Raw genomic sequence first — 15,664 nt, forward strand, 5'->3', positions numbered from 1 at the left:
ACTTAAAGCTGAGCACGTGCCTCTAAATAAGGGTTTTGGCTATTTTCATAAAAATGAGAAAAATTGCACCCACAATTCTGAACCTCCTAACAACCTAAAAAAGAGAGAGGATGCATAAAACCCTAAAGCAGAAAATTTTAAACTTTGAAAATGAATAATTTTTAGAATTTTTTGCCAAATTAAAATTTTTTTCATAACTAAACACAAAAGATATCATCCAATTTTTTCTATTTACTTTGAAGTTCAATGTGTGATGAGAAAACCATCTCAAAATCCCCTGGATATGTTAATGCATCACAAAGTTATAACCTCCTATAACAGGGCAAATTTAAAAAATCAGGCCTGGTCCTAAAGGTCTAAAATGGCTTAGACAAAAGGGGTTAAAGTTATAATAGCATATAGTGACAAATGGCAGATTTGAAAAATAGGGCCACGTCCTTAAAGGGGTTGGCCACTCTAACCTAAATTGCCTATGTGCTTTTTCCTACCTTAATAATATTTCCTGAATGCTCACCAATTGATTCATCATCCCTTATGCTTGCTTTATTGCTGTGTGCAGACTCTGCATAGACATGTAAACAAACAACCTACACTGATAAATAGGGGGGGGGGGGCATCATAGATGTACTGAAGAAGTTAGAAAAAGGAAGTTGTGTAGAGATGCAGAGTGCAGCATGTGGATAACGGCTGAGGCTCTTACAGAAGGCAAAAGGTACAATACAGACCAAAAGTTTGGACACACCTTCTCATTCAAAGAGTTTTTTGTATTTTCATGACTATAAAAATTGTAGATTCACACAGAAGGCATCAAAACCTAACATGTGGAATTACCGTATATAATTAACAAAAAAGTGTGAAAAAACTAGAAATATGTCTTATATACTAGGTCAGCGATGGCGAACCTTTTAGAACTCAAGTGCCCAAACTGCAAGCCTACACCCACTTATCTATCGCAAAGTGCCAGCATGGTAATTTAGACCAATAATACCCACAATAACACTATTTAAACGCCAAATAATACTGGCACATGATGAGCATCACTATTACAACATAAATGGAATCATGCTTAATATTACCGTCATACAGTAATTGCTTTTAATGCCAGTGATGAACATTGGCGCCATATAGTGATAATTATCCCCGCCATACAGTGAAGATATGGCATCATGTAAAAGGACACCAATGCTACTGCTACACCAGTAGATATGCATTTCTATGCAAGTGCATTAGATCGTCAACTAGCACCCAGTGTCTCTATCTCAATCACAAGAATTTAGGTTTAAGGCCCCCTTCACGCTTGCGAGTGTGATGCGCTGAACTCTCAGCATGTGCTGCCTGGATCTCCTGGCCCGAACGCTGCAAACTGGACCTGAATTCAGCAGGTCAGTGCAGCTCTGGTTTGCAGCATTCGGCCCGGGCAATCCAGCGCATGCAAGTTCAGCACATCACACTCACAAGTCTGAAAGGGGCCTTAATCTGTAAAAATTTAGAAGGTGAAAGCAGCACTGTGGGAGAGGATAACAGGGGCAGGGACTGAATGTGCCAGGAAAAGTGACTAAATGAGGTCCAAATCCAACCTAGTTAAATAAAAACAAACTAGCAGGGCACTGCTTCATTCCCTTATCTTCGTTGTCAATCATCTCGCTGCTGCTGTGCACTCCTGGCTGCCGGCTTCTGTCTTCCCGGGCTCAGGTTCGGTGAGGAGGAGGAGGGGGAGGGAGCAAAGAGGGAGGCAGTGACCCGCTGCTGCTCCACAAGTGATGGCAGGACAGGACAGCTGCAGCCTGAACTGGGAAGCTTACAGCCCGTCAGCTGAGTTGTGTAGCAGAGCAGAGAGTGTGTTACTCTCTGCTCTGCCTCTCCGATGCACAGAGAAGCACTGGAGCTCCGGCACGCAGCAGCAGCAGCTTGTGGTGTGGCCGGAGCTCCATTAATGAAGCACACACAGTGGAGGACCATGGCATGCGTGCCAGCAGAGAGGGCTCTGCGTGCCAGCAGAGAGTCTGGCACGCGTGCCATAGGTTCGCCACCACTGTTCTAGGTTCTTGAAAGTAGCCACATTTTGCTTTGATTATTGCTTTGCATACCCTTGGCATTCTGTTGATGAAAAAAGGAAAGGTGTGCCCTGTCAGGGTTTAATAATGGGATTCCTTGCCTTATAAATGGGGTTGGGGACATCACTTGCATTGTGCAGAAGTCAGGTGGATATACAGCTGATAGTCCTACTGAATAGACCGTTACAATTTGTATTATGGCTAGAAAATAGCGGATAAGTAAAGAAAAATGACTGGCCATCATTACTTTAAGAAATGAAGGTCAGTCTGAAAAGTTGGGAAAACTTTGAACAGAGTCACCAGCCTCAGAAATCACAGGTAAACAGCACCTCAGATTAGAGACCTAGTCAATGGCGCACACAGTTCTAGCAGCAGACACATCTCTACAACTACTGTTAAGAGGAGTCTGTGTGCAGCAGCCTTCATGGTAAAAAGCTTATAGGAAACCACTGATAGGTACAGGCAACAAGCAGAACAGATTTGTTTGGGCTAAAGAACAGATGGAATGGACTTAAGACCAGTGGAAATCTGTGCTTTGGTCTGATGAGTCCAAATTTGAGATCTTCAGTTCCAACTACTGTGTCTTTGTGTGACGCAGAAAAGGTGAACAAATGGACTCTATATGCCTGGTTTCCCCCATGAAGCATGGAGGAGAGGGGTGGGATGCTTTTCTGGTGACACTGTTGGGTATTTATACAAAAGTGAAGGTATAGTGAACCAGCTTGGTTACCACAACATCTTGCAGCGGCATGCTATTCAATCTAGTTTGCGTTTAGTTGGACCACCATTTATTTTTCAACAGGACAATGACCCCAAACATACCTCCAGGCTGTGTAAGGGCTATTTGACCAAGAAGGAGAATGATGGGGTGCTACAGTCCACAGTCACCAGACCTGAACCAAATCGATACGGTTTGGGGTGAGCTGGACTGCAGAGTGAAGGCAAAAGGGCCAACAAGTGCTAAGCATCCCTGTGAACTCCTTCAAGACTATTATAAACACATTTCAGGTGACTACCTCTTGAAGCTCATCAAGAGAATGCCAAAAGTGTGCAAAGCAGTAATCAAAGCAAAAGGTGGCTACTTTGAAGAAACTAGAATATAAGACATATTTTCACTTGTTAACACTTTTTTGTTAAGTATATAAATCCACATATGTTAATTCAAAGTTTTGATGCCTTTACTGTGAATCTACAATTTTTATAGTCATGAAAATACAGAAAATTTTTTGAATGAGAAGGTATGTCTAGACTTTTAGGTGGATATTTATCATACACTGGCGCTCGTGTGCCAGCGTATGATAGCCCCGCCGCTGCAAATTCGCAGCCTGATACATGAAGAGGCTTCTGCCTCTTCATGTATCGGGCTGCCAGTTGTGCAGCGCTTATCCTACGCCAGGCAGGGCCTGGCGTAGAAAAAAAACGCCACCGGCGACTTTTCACGTATGAAAAGTCGCCGGCAGCAGCGAGTGGGAAAATAATCGCAAAAGCTAGCAATAAGCTAGCATTTGCGATTATTTCAGGGCCACTGCGCCACTGGCGGTGCGCAGAGGTCCTGATAAATATCCCTCTTAGTCTGTACTGTATATATGCAGATACACGTCTAATGGATGAGATTTATTGAAAAGTGGCCAACCCCTTTAAGGTGAATATGAGCTGGGTCGTCAAAGGGTTAAAGAGAACCTGTCACCATGAAAATGCAGACACAATGCAGACAGAATTTTATAGAGCAGACAGAATGTTATAGGGCAGTGGTGGCGAACCTATGGCACGGGTGCCAGAGGTGGCACTCAGAGCCCTTTCTGTGGGCACTCAGACCATCACTCCAGGACAGAGTTCACCAAATAAAGCTACACTTCATTGACTGTTTGGAACTGGGAAAAAGAGAAAAGGTGTTGACAGAACTGCAATATCTTTAGAGGTTGCCATTCTGGACCCACCATTCTTCCTGTACAGAGAGACCCAGGTGAGAAGCTACAAAGAGAGTCAGAATTTGCCCTCCTTTCAACTCTATTGGTTGCCTCAGGGGGCCAATACGATTGACAGATGTGGAAGAACAGATAGCAAAAGGTTACTGCTTAAAATGCCATGTTGGCACTTCACGGTAAATAAGTGGATTTTGGTTGTAGTTTGGGCACTCGGTCTCCAAAAGGTTCGCCATCGCTGTTATAGAGCAACGGAGCTGAGCAGAACGCTATATGGGTTTGTTGCACAACTTCTCATTTATAACTCTGCTTTTCTCTGCTGTGTTTAGAAGCAGACATCTAGATATGGGAACGGTCCTATGAGTCTTCATATGAAATCACAGTCATTTATGGAGGGCTTACAAGTCCAACCCTAAGCATAGAAATAGCAGAGATATAATAAAAATAACAGGCTATAATGATTTTTCTCTTTGGATATGGCTTCCTTTTTTAAAATAAAAATCAGAGTATTCATCTTTATCATAATCAGTACTACAGCTAATTTAGATTTCTATCACAGATCATTATGGATTGCTGCTGACTTCTGCATAATCTTTTAATCCTTTTATGAGATTAAATGATTAGAATGCGGAAGGATGCGTATAAAACAATCTTTCTCAGTGTTTTTAAAAGGGACTTTTTCCTTACTTTTCCAATGTTTATGGTTCGTTTACATTATAGAAATAATTAACATTGTTATACAAATATAGTCATTAAACATTTATTTCCATCTTAAACTTTTTGGCACATCCGGACAGTTGGGGAATCCACTTCTGGGAGAACAGGATCCCAACATCCCTATTAATTTGATTTGTATAAAAAAAGCAGCTTAACTTGTCTTGCCATGATTTCATGCAATGACTACTGGAACTGAAACAGGTGGCTGTATATATTCTATCTGCTTTCTGCAAAGATAGAAGGGGTGTTTGCTGGGTTGGATTTTGAGTCAGGAGACCAAATCCACTTAAAGGACACCTGTCATCTAAGGTCTCTGTCACTAGTCCTGTCCCCACTACCTGTTGGAGCAGCTCACAAGGATCCCATCACAGCCTTTATCTAGTTATTTCATACATTAATCATTGTAAAATCATCTATTCTTTATCATGTAAATGAGGCTGGTCACATGGTCAGAGGCAGTGATGTCACCCCTGTTACCCCTCCCCTCTCCTCCCCCTGCTCATGTCTGTGTATAATGTATAGTAAAGCATACATAAAGCAGGGAGCTCATTTTCACTAAAGACAGGTTGCAGAAGCCCTTCACACCTGCAGTGCAAATCTGTCTTTCTGCCTTTTCTAAGCATTTGCATTACAATATAATTGTGAGTTATAACTTACCTTGCTCCCTGACAAAATCCTGGGGTAGTCACAGGGGCTGGACTTTGGTTTGGATGCATCTCAAAAAACAACATGTGACTTGTCTGTTACTCACTCCTCAGAGCTTGGCCCCCACCTTTGTGCTCCTGTCTAGCTCCACCTCCTGCTTCTTCTCAGAGGTCAGGCTGACCAGGCTGTGACATCAGTGGGGGAGGGACAAGCTGTACAGGAGCACAAACATGGAGACAGCCAGCAGCTCAAACAGGTCACATGTTGTTTTTTGAAATACATGCAAACCAAAGTCCAGCCCCTGTGACTACCCCAGGATTTTGTCAGGATGCAAGAGTAAGTTATAACACACAATTATATTGTAATGCAAATGCTTAGAAAAGGCAGAAAGACAGATTTGCACTGCAGGTGTCATGGGCTTTTACAATCTGTCTTTAGTGAAAAATGAGATCCCTGGTGACAGGTTCCCTTTAAACACCAGGAAGTATGCATCTTATCAAATCATAAGTGATGGTACTTTAAAGTAATGGAAATGACAATTGACTATTGAACACTCTAAATATTCTGTGAATTGTAAGTCGCTTTGTTGCAGTGAAGTCATAGGTGAGAAACATTAACTAATTTTTTGTGATATTATCAGGATCCCATGAAAACCATAAAATGACAACTGGTTAAATATTTTACTTCTAGAACTATTACTTCACATTATGTGAAATGTAGTTACTGGCATTTCAAGATTCAAAAATGTATTTTGAATATAAACAATTAAAACAATTGTGCAAGTTTAGTTGCGCCTGTGAGCAGGGAATTTATTTGAATAAAAAAGTCAAAAGATTGACAGTTGTCAATATTGTATAAATGAACATGTCATCTAATCCTGGAAAAAATTAAGATACCCAGTTCTGTACACTTAAAGGGGTTTTCACATTTTAGCATATTAATGTTTTTATGATAAAATATTATAAAATTTTCCAATATACTTTCTGAATCAGTTCCTCACAATTTTCTAGATCTCTGCTTGCTGTCCTTGTATAGGAAGCTTCTATATCAAGTGGACAGAAATCTGACCATGGTCACACATGTGCATAGCTCGTTATGTCACAGAGAGCAATCCGATGTGTGCGTTACAATGAGTTGTGTACCTGGGTCCCCATGGTCAGATTTTTGTCCACTGGATGTAGACGCGGAAGCTTTCTATAACAGCAGGGTGATGTTTACAGTAATTTAACATGGCCCTGCGACGTTTGGAGAGGGAATTAAATCCCCTTACATTATGGGATAACGACAAAAAGTGTATGAGGAATAAACATTACCAGGTTAGACATTCCATCTTCTAGTGCTTACTAACCCACCTTGTGTGCAATTCAACCTTACTGTGGATATGCAGAGAAAAAGGGATGGGGACAGAGAGAAAAAGCGCTACCTAGTGCGAGATTATCCTTGGTTAGTTCCGGGGTGCTCTTGAGGAAGAGGTGCTCTTGGGTGAAATTAGGTACTCACCTTTGCTGGTTGTGCTAGAGACAGGCACAACGCTGGGTCAGGCATATGTGATAAGTAACCGCTGCCGAGGCCCCACCCTTGCCCAAAGGTTGGGTAACAAGGGCGTATAGCAAATGGGCTGGAGGGTAGGTCACTGGTTGTGCCACCCTATGTGTAAAAATGGGACGTCAGAAAGGCGCTGGTCATCAGGGGTAAAAGGTTTCCTTTTATTCAGAGATATTTTGGACAACGCATTTCGCACTACAACTAGTGCTTCCTCAGGAATGCCTCCTGTATAGATCTCAGGAAGCTCTCAGTGGCCATAGGAGTCAGCTGGGATGCTGGAGGTAGACGGCGAGGTAAGAGGTAGGAGTCTACTTGCAGCCTGGAGTTGTTGCTGGGGGTTAGAAATAGAAGGGCCAAATAGTGATGGATCCTTCTTGCACTTGGGTCTAGTCATTTCTTTATGTTGAGATGATGCGAGATGTGCCGTGGAGCTGGGTTGTAGCTGGGCGATGTCCGGTCGCAGTTACCCTGGGCATGGAGCTTGATTTGCATCATCAAAGCAGCTGGGCATCACATATAAAGGATGTCTGTTTCTGGAGTGTTGACAGGGTGACCGTGCACCAGTTGTTGTGAAGATGAATAATGCACTGGACCTTTAAGTGCCGGGTGCTATGGTGGAGATGGGTCAGACGCAGGTCCCGGATGCCCTTACCATGTGTTGGTGTAATGGGGCATCCCCGGACCCAGCTGTGCAGTCAGACGGTGCAGGGTCAGGACAGGTGCAGATCTGTTAGCGTCTGCCCTTGTGCCAGGGGCATAATGCTGGGGAGGCAGGGGGTAAGCAGCCCGCACAGTACCTTAGATAGGTCCTCCAGAAGTCCCCAAGAGGGGGTTATTCCTGCTGCAGGTTGGGCCTTGGTTCTGGAGTTGGCCCCAGGGGAAGCAAGGTTGGCGCCTGTGCCTTGAGCTGGTATCTGGGTTTCGCATCTGCTCCAGGCCGTGGCTTCTCCTAGTTGATAGACCCTGGGTGGTCAGAGGCTGTGCTATTCTCCCTGGTGGACTGGATGGGGGTTCTGGGTGTCACAGGCTGGCTTTAGGCTCCTGGTGGGTGCCTTATATGGTGTGAGGCGTATGGTGGGACATGGACCTGTGCTTCACTTGCCACTCTAGGCTCGGGCTACTCTCGACTGGTAGTCCTTGGAGTGAAGGAGGCTTTTCTGGGCCTTCTGTCGCTGCCAACCCGCTCCCTCCGTGGGTCAGGGGATCGGAGGTCTACTTAAACTGTTTTAGGGAATTTAGGCCCAGAATGGACCCCTGGAAAGCTCCGGGGGACGGTGGTGGAAGGGCCGCCGGGCGTGATGTTAAATTGAGGCCCCGGCTTTGTAGCGGGTGAAAGGCAGCACTAAGCCTTGGGCCTGATTTTGCCTCCATAAGGTCCAAGGGGTTCAGGGAGTGAGCTAGCCACTGCTCTGGGGCATTGGGATGCTGAGATGGGCCTGCTATCAGTGAGGATGGGCTCGGATTTGATTATCCAAAACGAAGCATCCTGGAGACGAGTCTGGCTCGCTCAATGGCTAGGCCCTGCCCTCATCCGGTAATCACTGTAGAACGCTTTAACTTACCAAAGTGTTTTTGAGAAATTTTGGTTGATATTTTTTATTTTATGAAAAAGGTGAATTTTGTAAAAATTTTTAAAAAATTAGCTATTTTCAAAATCCAAAATGTACTGTTTTTCAAACGCATAGGCTTATTACCAAAATTATTTACTAACTAATATTTACCATATCTCAGCTTTGTATTGGCATCATTTTATTATTATTGTTAACCCTTAAAGTATTTTACAGAACTTCCAAAAAAATGAAGGTTTGATTTGGAATTCACTAATATTTATCATTAATATGTTCATTAAGCCCTAACATTTACCCACATTAACTGAATAAAAGTAGGAAATGCATCTACAAATATATTGCACAGTTTCTTTTGAGTAAGAGGATACCCCGTAACCTGCCGTCTGGGCACATGGCGGAGTGCAGAAAGGAAGTGGCACCATCACACTTTTGTGGGGCAGATTTTGATAGAATAGTTTTCAGAATGTCATGACGTGTTAGCAGAGCCCTTAAGGCCACGTTCACATGTGCCATTTTGGTTGCTTTTTGAAGCCCAATCCAAAGGCTCCACTTGTGATCAGATTTTGAGGCAAGATTGCATTTCCTTTGCGTTTAGGTAGCGTGTTGGAATCACAATGTTACCAAAACATGTGATCACCAGTGGAGCCTTTGGATTGTATTTCAAAACGCAACCAAAATGCCACGCGCATTAAAATTGACAAGAAACTGCATTTGCGACATTTTCTTGTGGGCTCTGATTTTACTTCTTTCAAATGTCATCTCAAATATATTCTTTGGTTCGGGACAATCACAGGGATACCAAATTTATATAGTTTTTGTCAGGTGTTAATAGTTTGTGTTTTATTTAAATTAAAACATTTTGCCATATTCTGACTCCAAGGAGTTGGCTAAGGTATCATTTTTTCCGGGAAGAGCTGACCTTTTATTTGTTACCATTTTGGGGACTGTGCAACCTATGTGTTGGAAGACGGCAAAAAGGTGGCAATTCAGACATTTTGCCACATTTTTCCGTAGCAGAGTTCACCACCATAAATAACTGTTTTTATATTTTTCTGTATACATATATAGGTTTCTAGATAGGGAATTTTGGTACGCGGTGATACCAGATATGTTGTGTTTTTTTTTATTTACTTTTTTGTCAACTTTTTAAACATTATATATTGTTTTATATCTATGTGTTTGGGGCTTTTGGGACATTGAAATGAACTTTATTTTTAATTTATATTTTCTTTTTTTATTTTTACATTACCAGCATATGAACTAGTGAGCATGTGATCACTAGTTCATACTAATGCACTGCAACGTATTAGGCAAACTGCTCAGTCCAGTCACGGCAGACGGCATCCCGCGATCACATCATGGGGAGCCAGGAGGAGAGGGAGGGTACATAGATCCCGCAGTCAGAGAATTGACCTCGGGATTTAAACAGTTAAACAGGCCAGATCGAAACTCATTCTGATCTGAACTGTTAGAGCAGGGGACCCGTGCAGAACTTGAGTTAGGCCGATGGTATGGTATGAGACAATCGCTGCACCTTAAAGAGAACCCGTCAGACAAATTAACCCCCAAAACTAAATATATTTTCATAAACTGCCATTAGAAAACATTGCCCTTATCCCTACATTGTCCCTCTACATGTCTGTAAAATTAAACAAGCAGGTACTAAATCTGTATGCAAATGACCTGAGAGAGGTCCACTGAATCATTATCATATTCAGCAGTCCAGGGGGGCACAGTAACACCCCCAGTGCTTGACTGACGGCCTGTATAATGATGTGACACTACTAGTGCCGGCTGCCTCTCTATACTTCCTGGTGCTGGCATCTGCTCCAAGATGCAGCCATGTGTATAGCAGAACATGTCAGGCACTTATTTATCTGATGTCTGTGTCTCACACATGTATATAGCAGAACACAGCATACCAGCAGATAAAGCACAGACACTAGCAATGCTTTACTATACATTACACACAGACATGAGCAGGGGGAGGAGAGGAGAGGGGAGTGGTAACCGGGATGACACCACTTTCTTTCTTCATGTGCTCAGCCATATTTACATAATAAATAAATGATGATTTTAGAATGAGTAATGTATGAATTAACTAGATAAAGGCTGGGATGGGACCCTTGTGAGCGGCTCCAACAGGTAGTGGTGACAGAAATAGTTACAGAGACCTGATGACAGGTGTCCTTTAAGCATGTCCTCATCACCCAGAAAATGGAATTTTATAGCTTGTCCCCTCTCCTTGTCCCTGGCACTTATAAGTCCTCCTTTACATCATACATCATAGCTCTGTACCGAAACTCTGTGCCATTATTTGCACTGTACATAAAGATTAAAGAAATGCTTAATAGCTTTTTCCACATTTAAATAAAAAACATGCCCGTTTTCTTCAGAAAATAGCACCACACCAGTCTACAGTGTGGTCTTGCAGTTCTGCCTTTGACTTTTAATAGAGCTGATCTGCAATAACAGAAAGGTTTTTTGGCAAGAATTCAGCCATGTTTAAATTACAAACAATCCCTTCAAATATAAAAATAGAGAATTCTGTAAGCTGTATATTACAGACGACCCCTAGTTACAAACGGACCTCTGGATTTTGGTAATTTACTGTCCTTTAGTCCTAGGCTACAATAAACAGCTGTTACAGTTATCACATGTGTCTGCTATGAAGGTTTATTGTTAATCCTGGTTCTTATGACAACACAACATTTTTAAAATCCAATTGTCACAGAGACCCAAAAAATTTTGACTGGGGTTACAATAATAAAGTATACAGTTCCGACTTACATACAAACTCAACTTAAGAACAAACCTACAGACCCTATCTTGTGTGTAACCCGGGGACTGCCTGTAGTACACAGAGGAACAAAAAAACTGTAGAGTATAAATACAGTAGAAGAGCTTTTAGGTCTGATGTATAATATCAACACTAGCTGATGTGATGTTGTGTATGTACTGTATATAAGACCTCATATTCCTCACTCTTCTTTTTCTGCCATCCTAGGTTTGATAAATGTGGTCTTCTATGTGAATCTTTAATCAAGAGCTAATGTAGGGTTATTTTGGTCTCTCACATGTGGCTTCGTTTCCCTGGTATTCTTTTGGTAACAGTTCAAGTGTGTGTGGTTTTGCTATGGTTTTTTTTTGCTTTCTGGGTTAAATAAGGTCTTACTTTTTTAAGAATGAGAAAACAAGAAACTGCAGGGCTCATTTTACATGCCTATTATACCTGAATCTTTTATATCCAGAAGAGAAATAATAGCCATTGTGAATACAAAATGCTGTTAATTTAAAGTTTGTGCTTAAGGTGAATGTCAGTTTTAGCTGGTGACGGGTTCCAATGGACTCTGTTATACTGATTTTAAAAATGCCCTTTTCAGCATTCTGAATCATTTCAGTACTATATAAAACTTTTTTCATTACCTGGCTCTCTGACAGCAGCATGTAGTGAGTCCTGGGGTAGGGGTGGAAGCTGAAGACTGTGTGCATGTATCTCTGTTTTGTCATGCATTATTCCTCTGCTCCACACCATCACCCTCCTTCCACTGCCTTCTCATTGTACATAACAGAAAGTGGGTAGGAGACTGGAAGAGAGGAGACTGAGACACAGGCACAAAGCCTGCTGTCTACCCCTCCCACCACACTACTTCACATTATCTGGTTCCCTGACAGCAAAGTTTTATAAAGTACTGAAACGAGTCAGAATGCTGACAAAGGCATTTTTAAAATTAGCATAGCATAGGCTATTGGAACCTGTCACCAGCTAAACATCACATTCCTAGTGACAGTTTCACTTTCCATTATCTATTATTATTGCTAGAATTTTTACCACAAAATATCATCACCTGTTTATGGAAGGAAGCAGACATGTTTTTCAAATCAGAGACAACCCCTTTAAATCCACCAACAAACAAATAAATCCCCTTCCCATCATACATATAAGGTATTCCCTGAATCCTTCCAACATAGTCCCATGTAAATACACCCCTTCTGTCCTTTCAGCACCAATAAATGACATCACTATTATCCATTCACCCTGAATATTCAGTCCTGTCCAGCCTCAAAATACCTTCACTACCATGAACTGACCCCCTCACCACAGATCCAAGTTTTTTCCACTCCTTGATGAGGGCTCTGTCCTCTAGTATTGACAGGCCCTAACGCCTGGGAAATGCCAGAAAATCGAACCCACTGCAAGCAACCAACTACAGCCTAACATACTGATCATCACATGACTTGCCCAGGCAGGTGCAGGACATGTGATATAGACATGTGACGGGCCGCCATCTTCTGACCTGTGTCTGCTCCACTGGGACAAAATACACTGACTGATTAAAGGCTCAGTACAATTACTGGCCCACTAATTCTTTATTATAGTGTATCTCCACATTTTTCTGCTAAGGGGAGCAAAACTTCAAAACTTAACTTCAAAAGGTTTTATTAGCCAAATAAAGATACCATACAGGTAGCAAAATTTTAAATAACAATTAGCTTATATTTTAATGATCTGTTTGAATATAAATTGTGCTTATTCCTGGAATACCCCTTTAATGTCTAAACCATTGGCAACAAAAGTAAATACACCCCTAAGTGAAAATGGGCAAATATGTGCACATTTTCTCTCCCCAATGTCATGTTAGGTGTGAATGTGGAGCAGGTGTGGTAAATTTGGTGCTACTGCTCTTTCTTGTCATTGCAAAGAAGGATCTGAAAAATAAACTGTTGCTCTACATGGCATTGGACTAGGTTATCAAAAAGGGGGGGGGGGCTTGTATGGGAATCAATACATTATTCATGCTATCTATGTCTAAAAGATCTACTAAAAACACATAAATATGCCTTGTTTAATAACTTTCAATCAGCATATGTAATAATATTCATCTCCAAAGCAGCCAGTAATCATTCGGTGATATACTGTATATGTCACATGTAATAGACTGAAACACCCTAGTGGTTACCCACTAATAGAAAGTACCAGTCACAAAAGAATATTCCAGTGTAGAAATTGTAATGGATGTTCCTCTTACAGAGCACAATGGATACTTTCTTTTGAAGCCAAAATAGAATAATAGCAGGTTCCAGCTAAAGAAACCATTGACTAACATAAACTCTTATCTTCCCTCTGGACCTCAAGACAATCAACAACTTAATTAAACCCTTTATTTAATATAGTTTTAAAAAATAGACATACAAAAGTATTACAATCTGAAAAAAAGATTTCTATTCAGCACCCATCTAATGGACAGCATGCACCAATCCCACAACCTTAATAACAGCAGATTGTAATCTGAGACCGAAACCTCACTGCAACCAACTACCAATATAAAAGAATGAAGGTAGAAGTATATAATAGAATCAGCTCACAATATGTGCAATGATATGAACATTATCCAACGAGATAGGATAGAAATGAATATTGACTATTCTGCAATATATAGAAGAGACAGAATACAGAGTTTGTACTTACAAGACTTCATTGTCTAGCAGAAAATGATTAATTGGCTTAAGTAGCTATCAGTACCAATGGGGACAGCAGTGTGGCCACAAAACAACCAACAATGGTGTCATTTAGCCAAAGTCCAGCATCTTGCAGCAGAAACGAAAAGCAATTTCTTTTGATTATAATATGTTCCATACTTTATTATGTCACCTAATGCTAGATACCTAGCACAGTATTAGACACGCTTCATACAACACAGAGTGTTACAAGGACATTCCCTATGAATTTGGGATATAATACAGGTCCTGCACACAGATTTCTTGTGTTCCATAGTCCAGACTCACTGAACCGTTTGTCTGCACTGACTGCTCATCTCACCCACACAGATGGAAATATACCAACTTAGGCTGTGACTTGCAGTAAAGTGTGCTGTGCATATAAAAATAAGATATTCTCACTGCAAGCCTTTGTACATTGAGGTGAAATTGTACATGTAAAACATATACCACATATATAAATATACATGTTTATTCTATTAATAGTAATACTATTTACTTCAATAACAGTAATAGAACTAGGGTCATATCTATTCTATATACAACATTTCTTTGAAGTTCCATACACGTCCTTATAAAATGCATACCCTGTTGCCTAACAGTGCATATTTATGTTAAGCTTTGCATGGAAACCTTTGGGTAAAATATCTCATGTAGCATAATCATAGTGGAAACTGCATAAGCAAATAATAAAAGTAACAAAAAACACAAAAAGGCAATAAACATGAAAGGCTGTGAACTATGTGTTACCAGTGCAGCAATGGGCACATATCATGGCAGCCCATGCTGGGTACATGCACCTGCTCTGATGTTGAAGGACCAGGAATGAGAAGATACCAGGAATCATATCCAGCTATGAGGAGGACATCTCATGGACTAGACACATGGATATAAACTAAACTACAACACTCCAGCCACCTACAATGGAGGAGCTCACATAGGTCCATGTAGGTCCATTCAACCAGTCACTGCCATTTGCCTCTGCAGAGGTGGCTTCCATATACTCTACATGATAGAGGGTACACTCTCTATGACATGTACCCCCTCGCCAGGTGCAGACAAAGCCTGCTACATATGAGCCCAGCTCGTGTGCCCATCATTACCCTAATAGTCCTGATACCTGCTAGGTCCCAGCATGACTGTAATGAGGTGGCACTGCAGCCCTGTCCATGCTCTATTCATAGACCTGCTGCCACTGAGGTGTAGGCTGGCACGGACTTACCTCTGACGAGAGCTGCTGTCTTCTGCTTCATGCTCGGCGTCAGCGGGCTCTCAGCTCCCAGAGGTCAGCGCTACCTCCATCTCTCCCTCATCCAGAAACCGAGAGGCTGCAGCCAGGACTCAAGCGAGCGGCGAAGACGTGAGGACCTGGAGGAGGGAGGAGGACGCGGGGGCGCGCTCTGGCACAGCGCGGGCGGCGGGGGCGCGCATCCCCCCAAATGGGAGCTCTCGGGGAGGCATACATGACAGGGCTCCGGGCACTAGGCTGATGCGGCTCATGGCAGTCACACGCTGGAGCCTGTGGACCGACAGTCATATGTGCCACTCTGACATTAGCTGTCCGTGTGCCATTGTCTCGTATACACTGTGCCTGTTCCAATACACGGGTAATGTATTGGTGCTAATCAGACAGCGTCTAACAATGATGCCAAAGCAGCCATTACTTATACAGAATCTGTGAGTGTGAATATTAGTTTCCCCTTGTGGGTATAAA

At 42.1% G+C, this 15,664-nt stretch overlaps 1 protein-coding gene across 3 annotated transcripts in view; it reads right to left on the bottom strand.

The window, feature by feature from the left end:
• The window catches only part of FUT9 (fucosyltransferase 9), a 122,651-nt gene extending 107,306 nt beyond the window's left edge, over positions 1-15,345 (bottom strand). Inside the window, exon 1 of one of the 3 annotated variants that reach the window (XR_011854205.1) lies at positions 15,173-15,345. Coding sequence is in view for 1 of the 3 variants with exons in the window: in XM_072141931.1 (XP_071998032.1) it covers positions 15,173-15,203 (31 nt within the window). In the remaining 2 variants the exon portion in view is untranslated. The remainder of the gene's footprint in view (positions 1-15,172) is intronic. The other 2 variants (XM_072141931.1, XM_072141933.1) reach the window with 2 other exon arrangements.
• Between the last annotated feature and the right edge of the window lie 319 nt (positions 15,346-15,664).

Source organism: Engystomops pustulosus, chromosome 3 (genome assembly GCF_040894005.1).
Source record: "Engystomops pustulosus chromosome 3, aEngPut4.maternal, whole genome shotgun sequence".
In the NCBI taxonomy this organism is placed as follows: domain Eukaryota; kingdom Metazoa; phylum Chordata; class Amphibia; order Anura; family Leptodactylidae; genus Engystomops; species Engystomops pustulosus.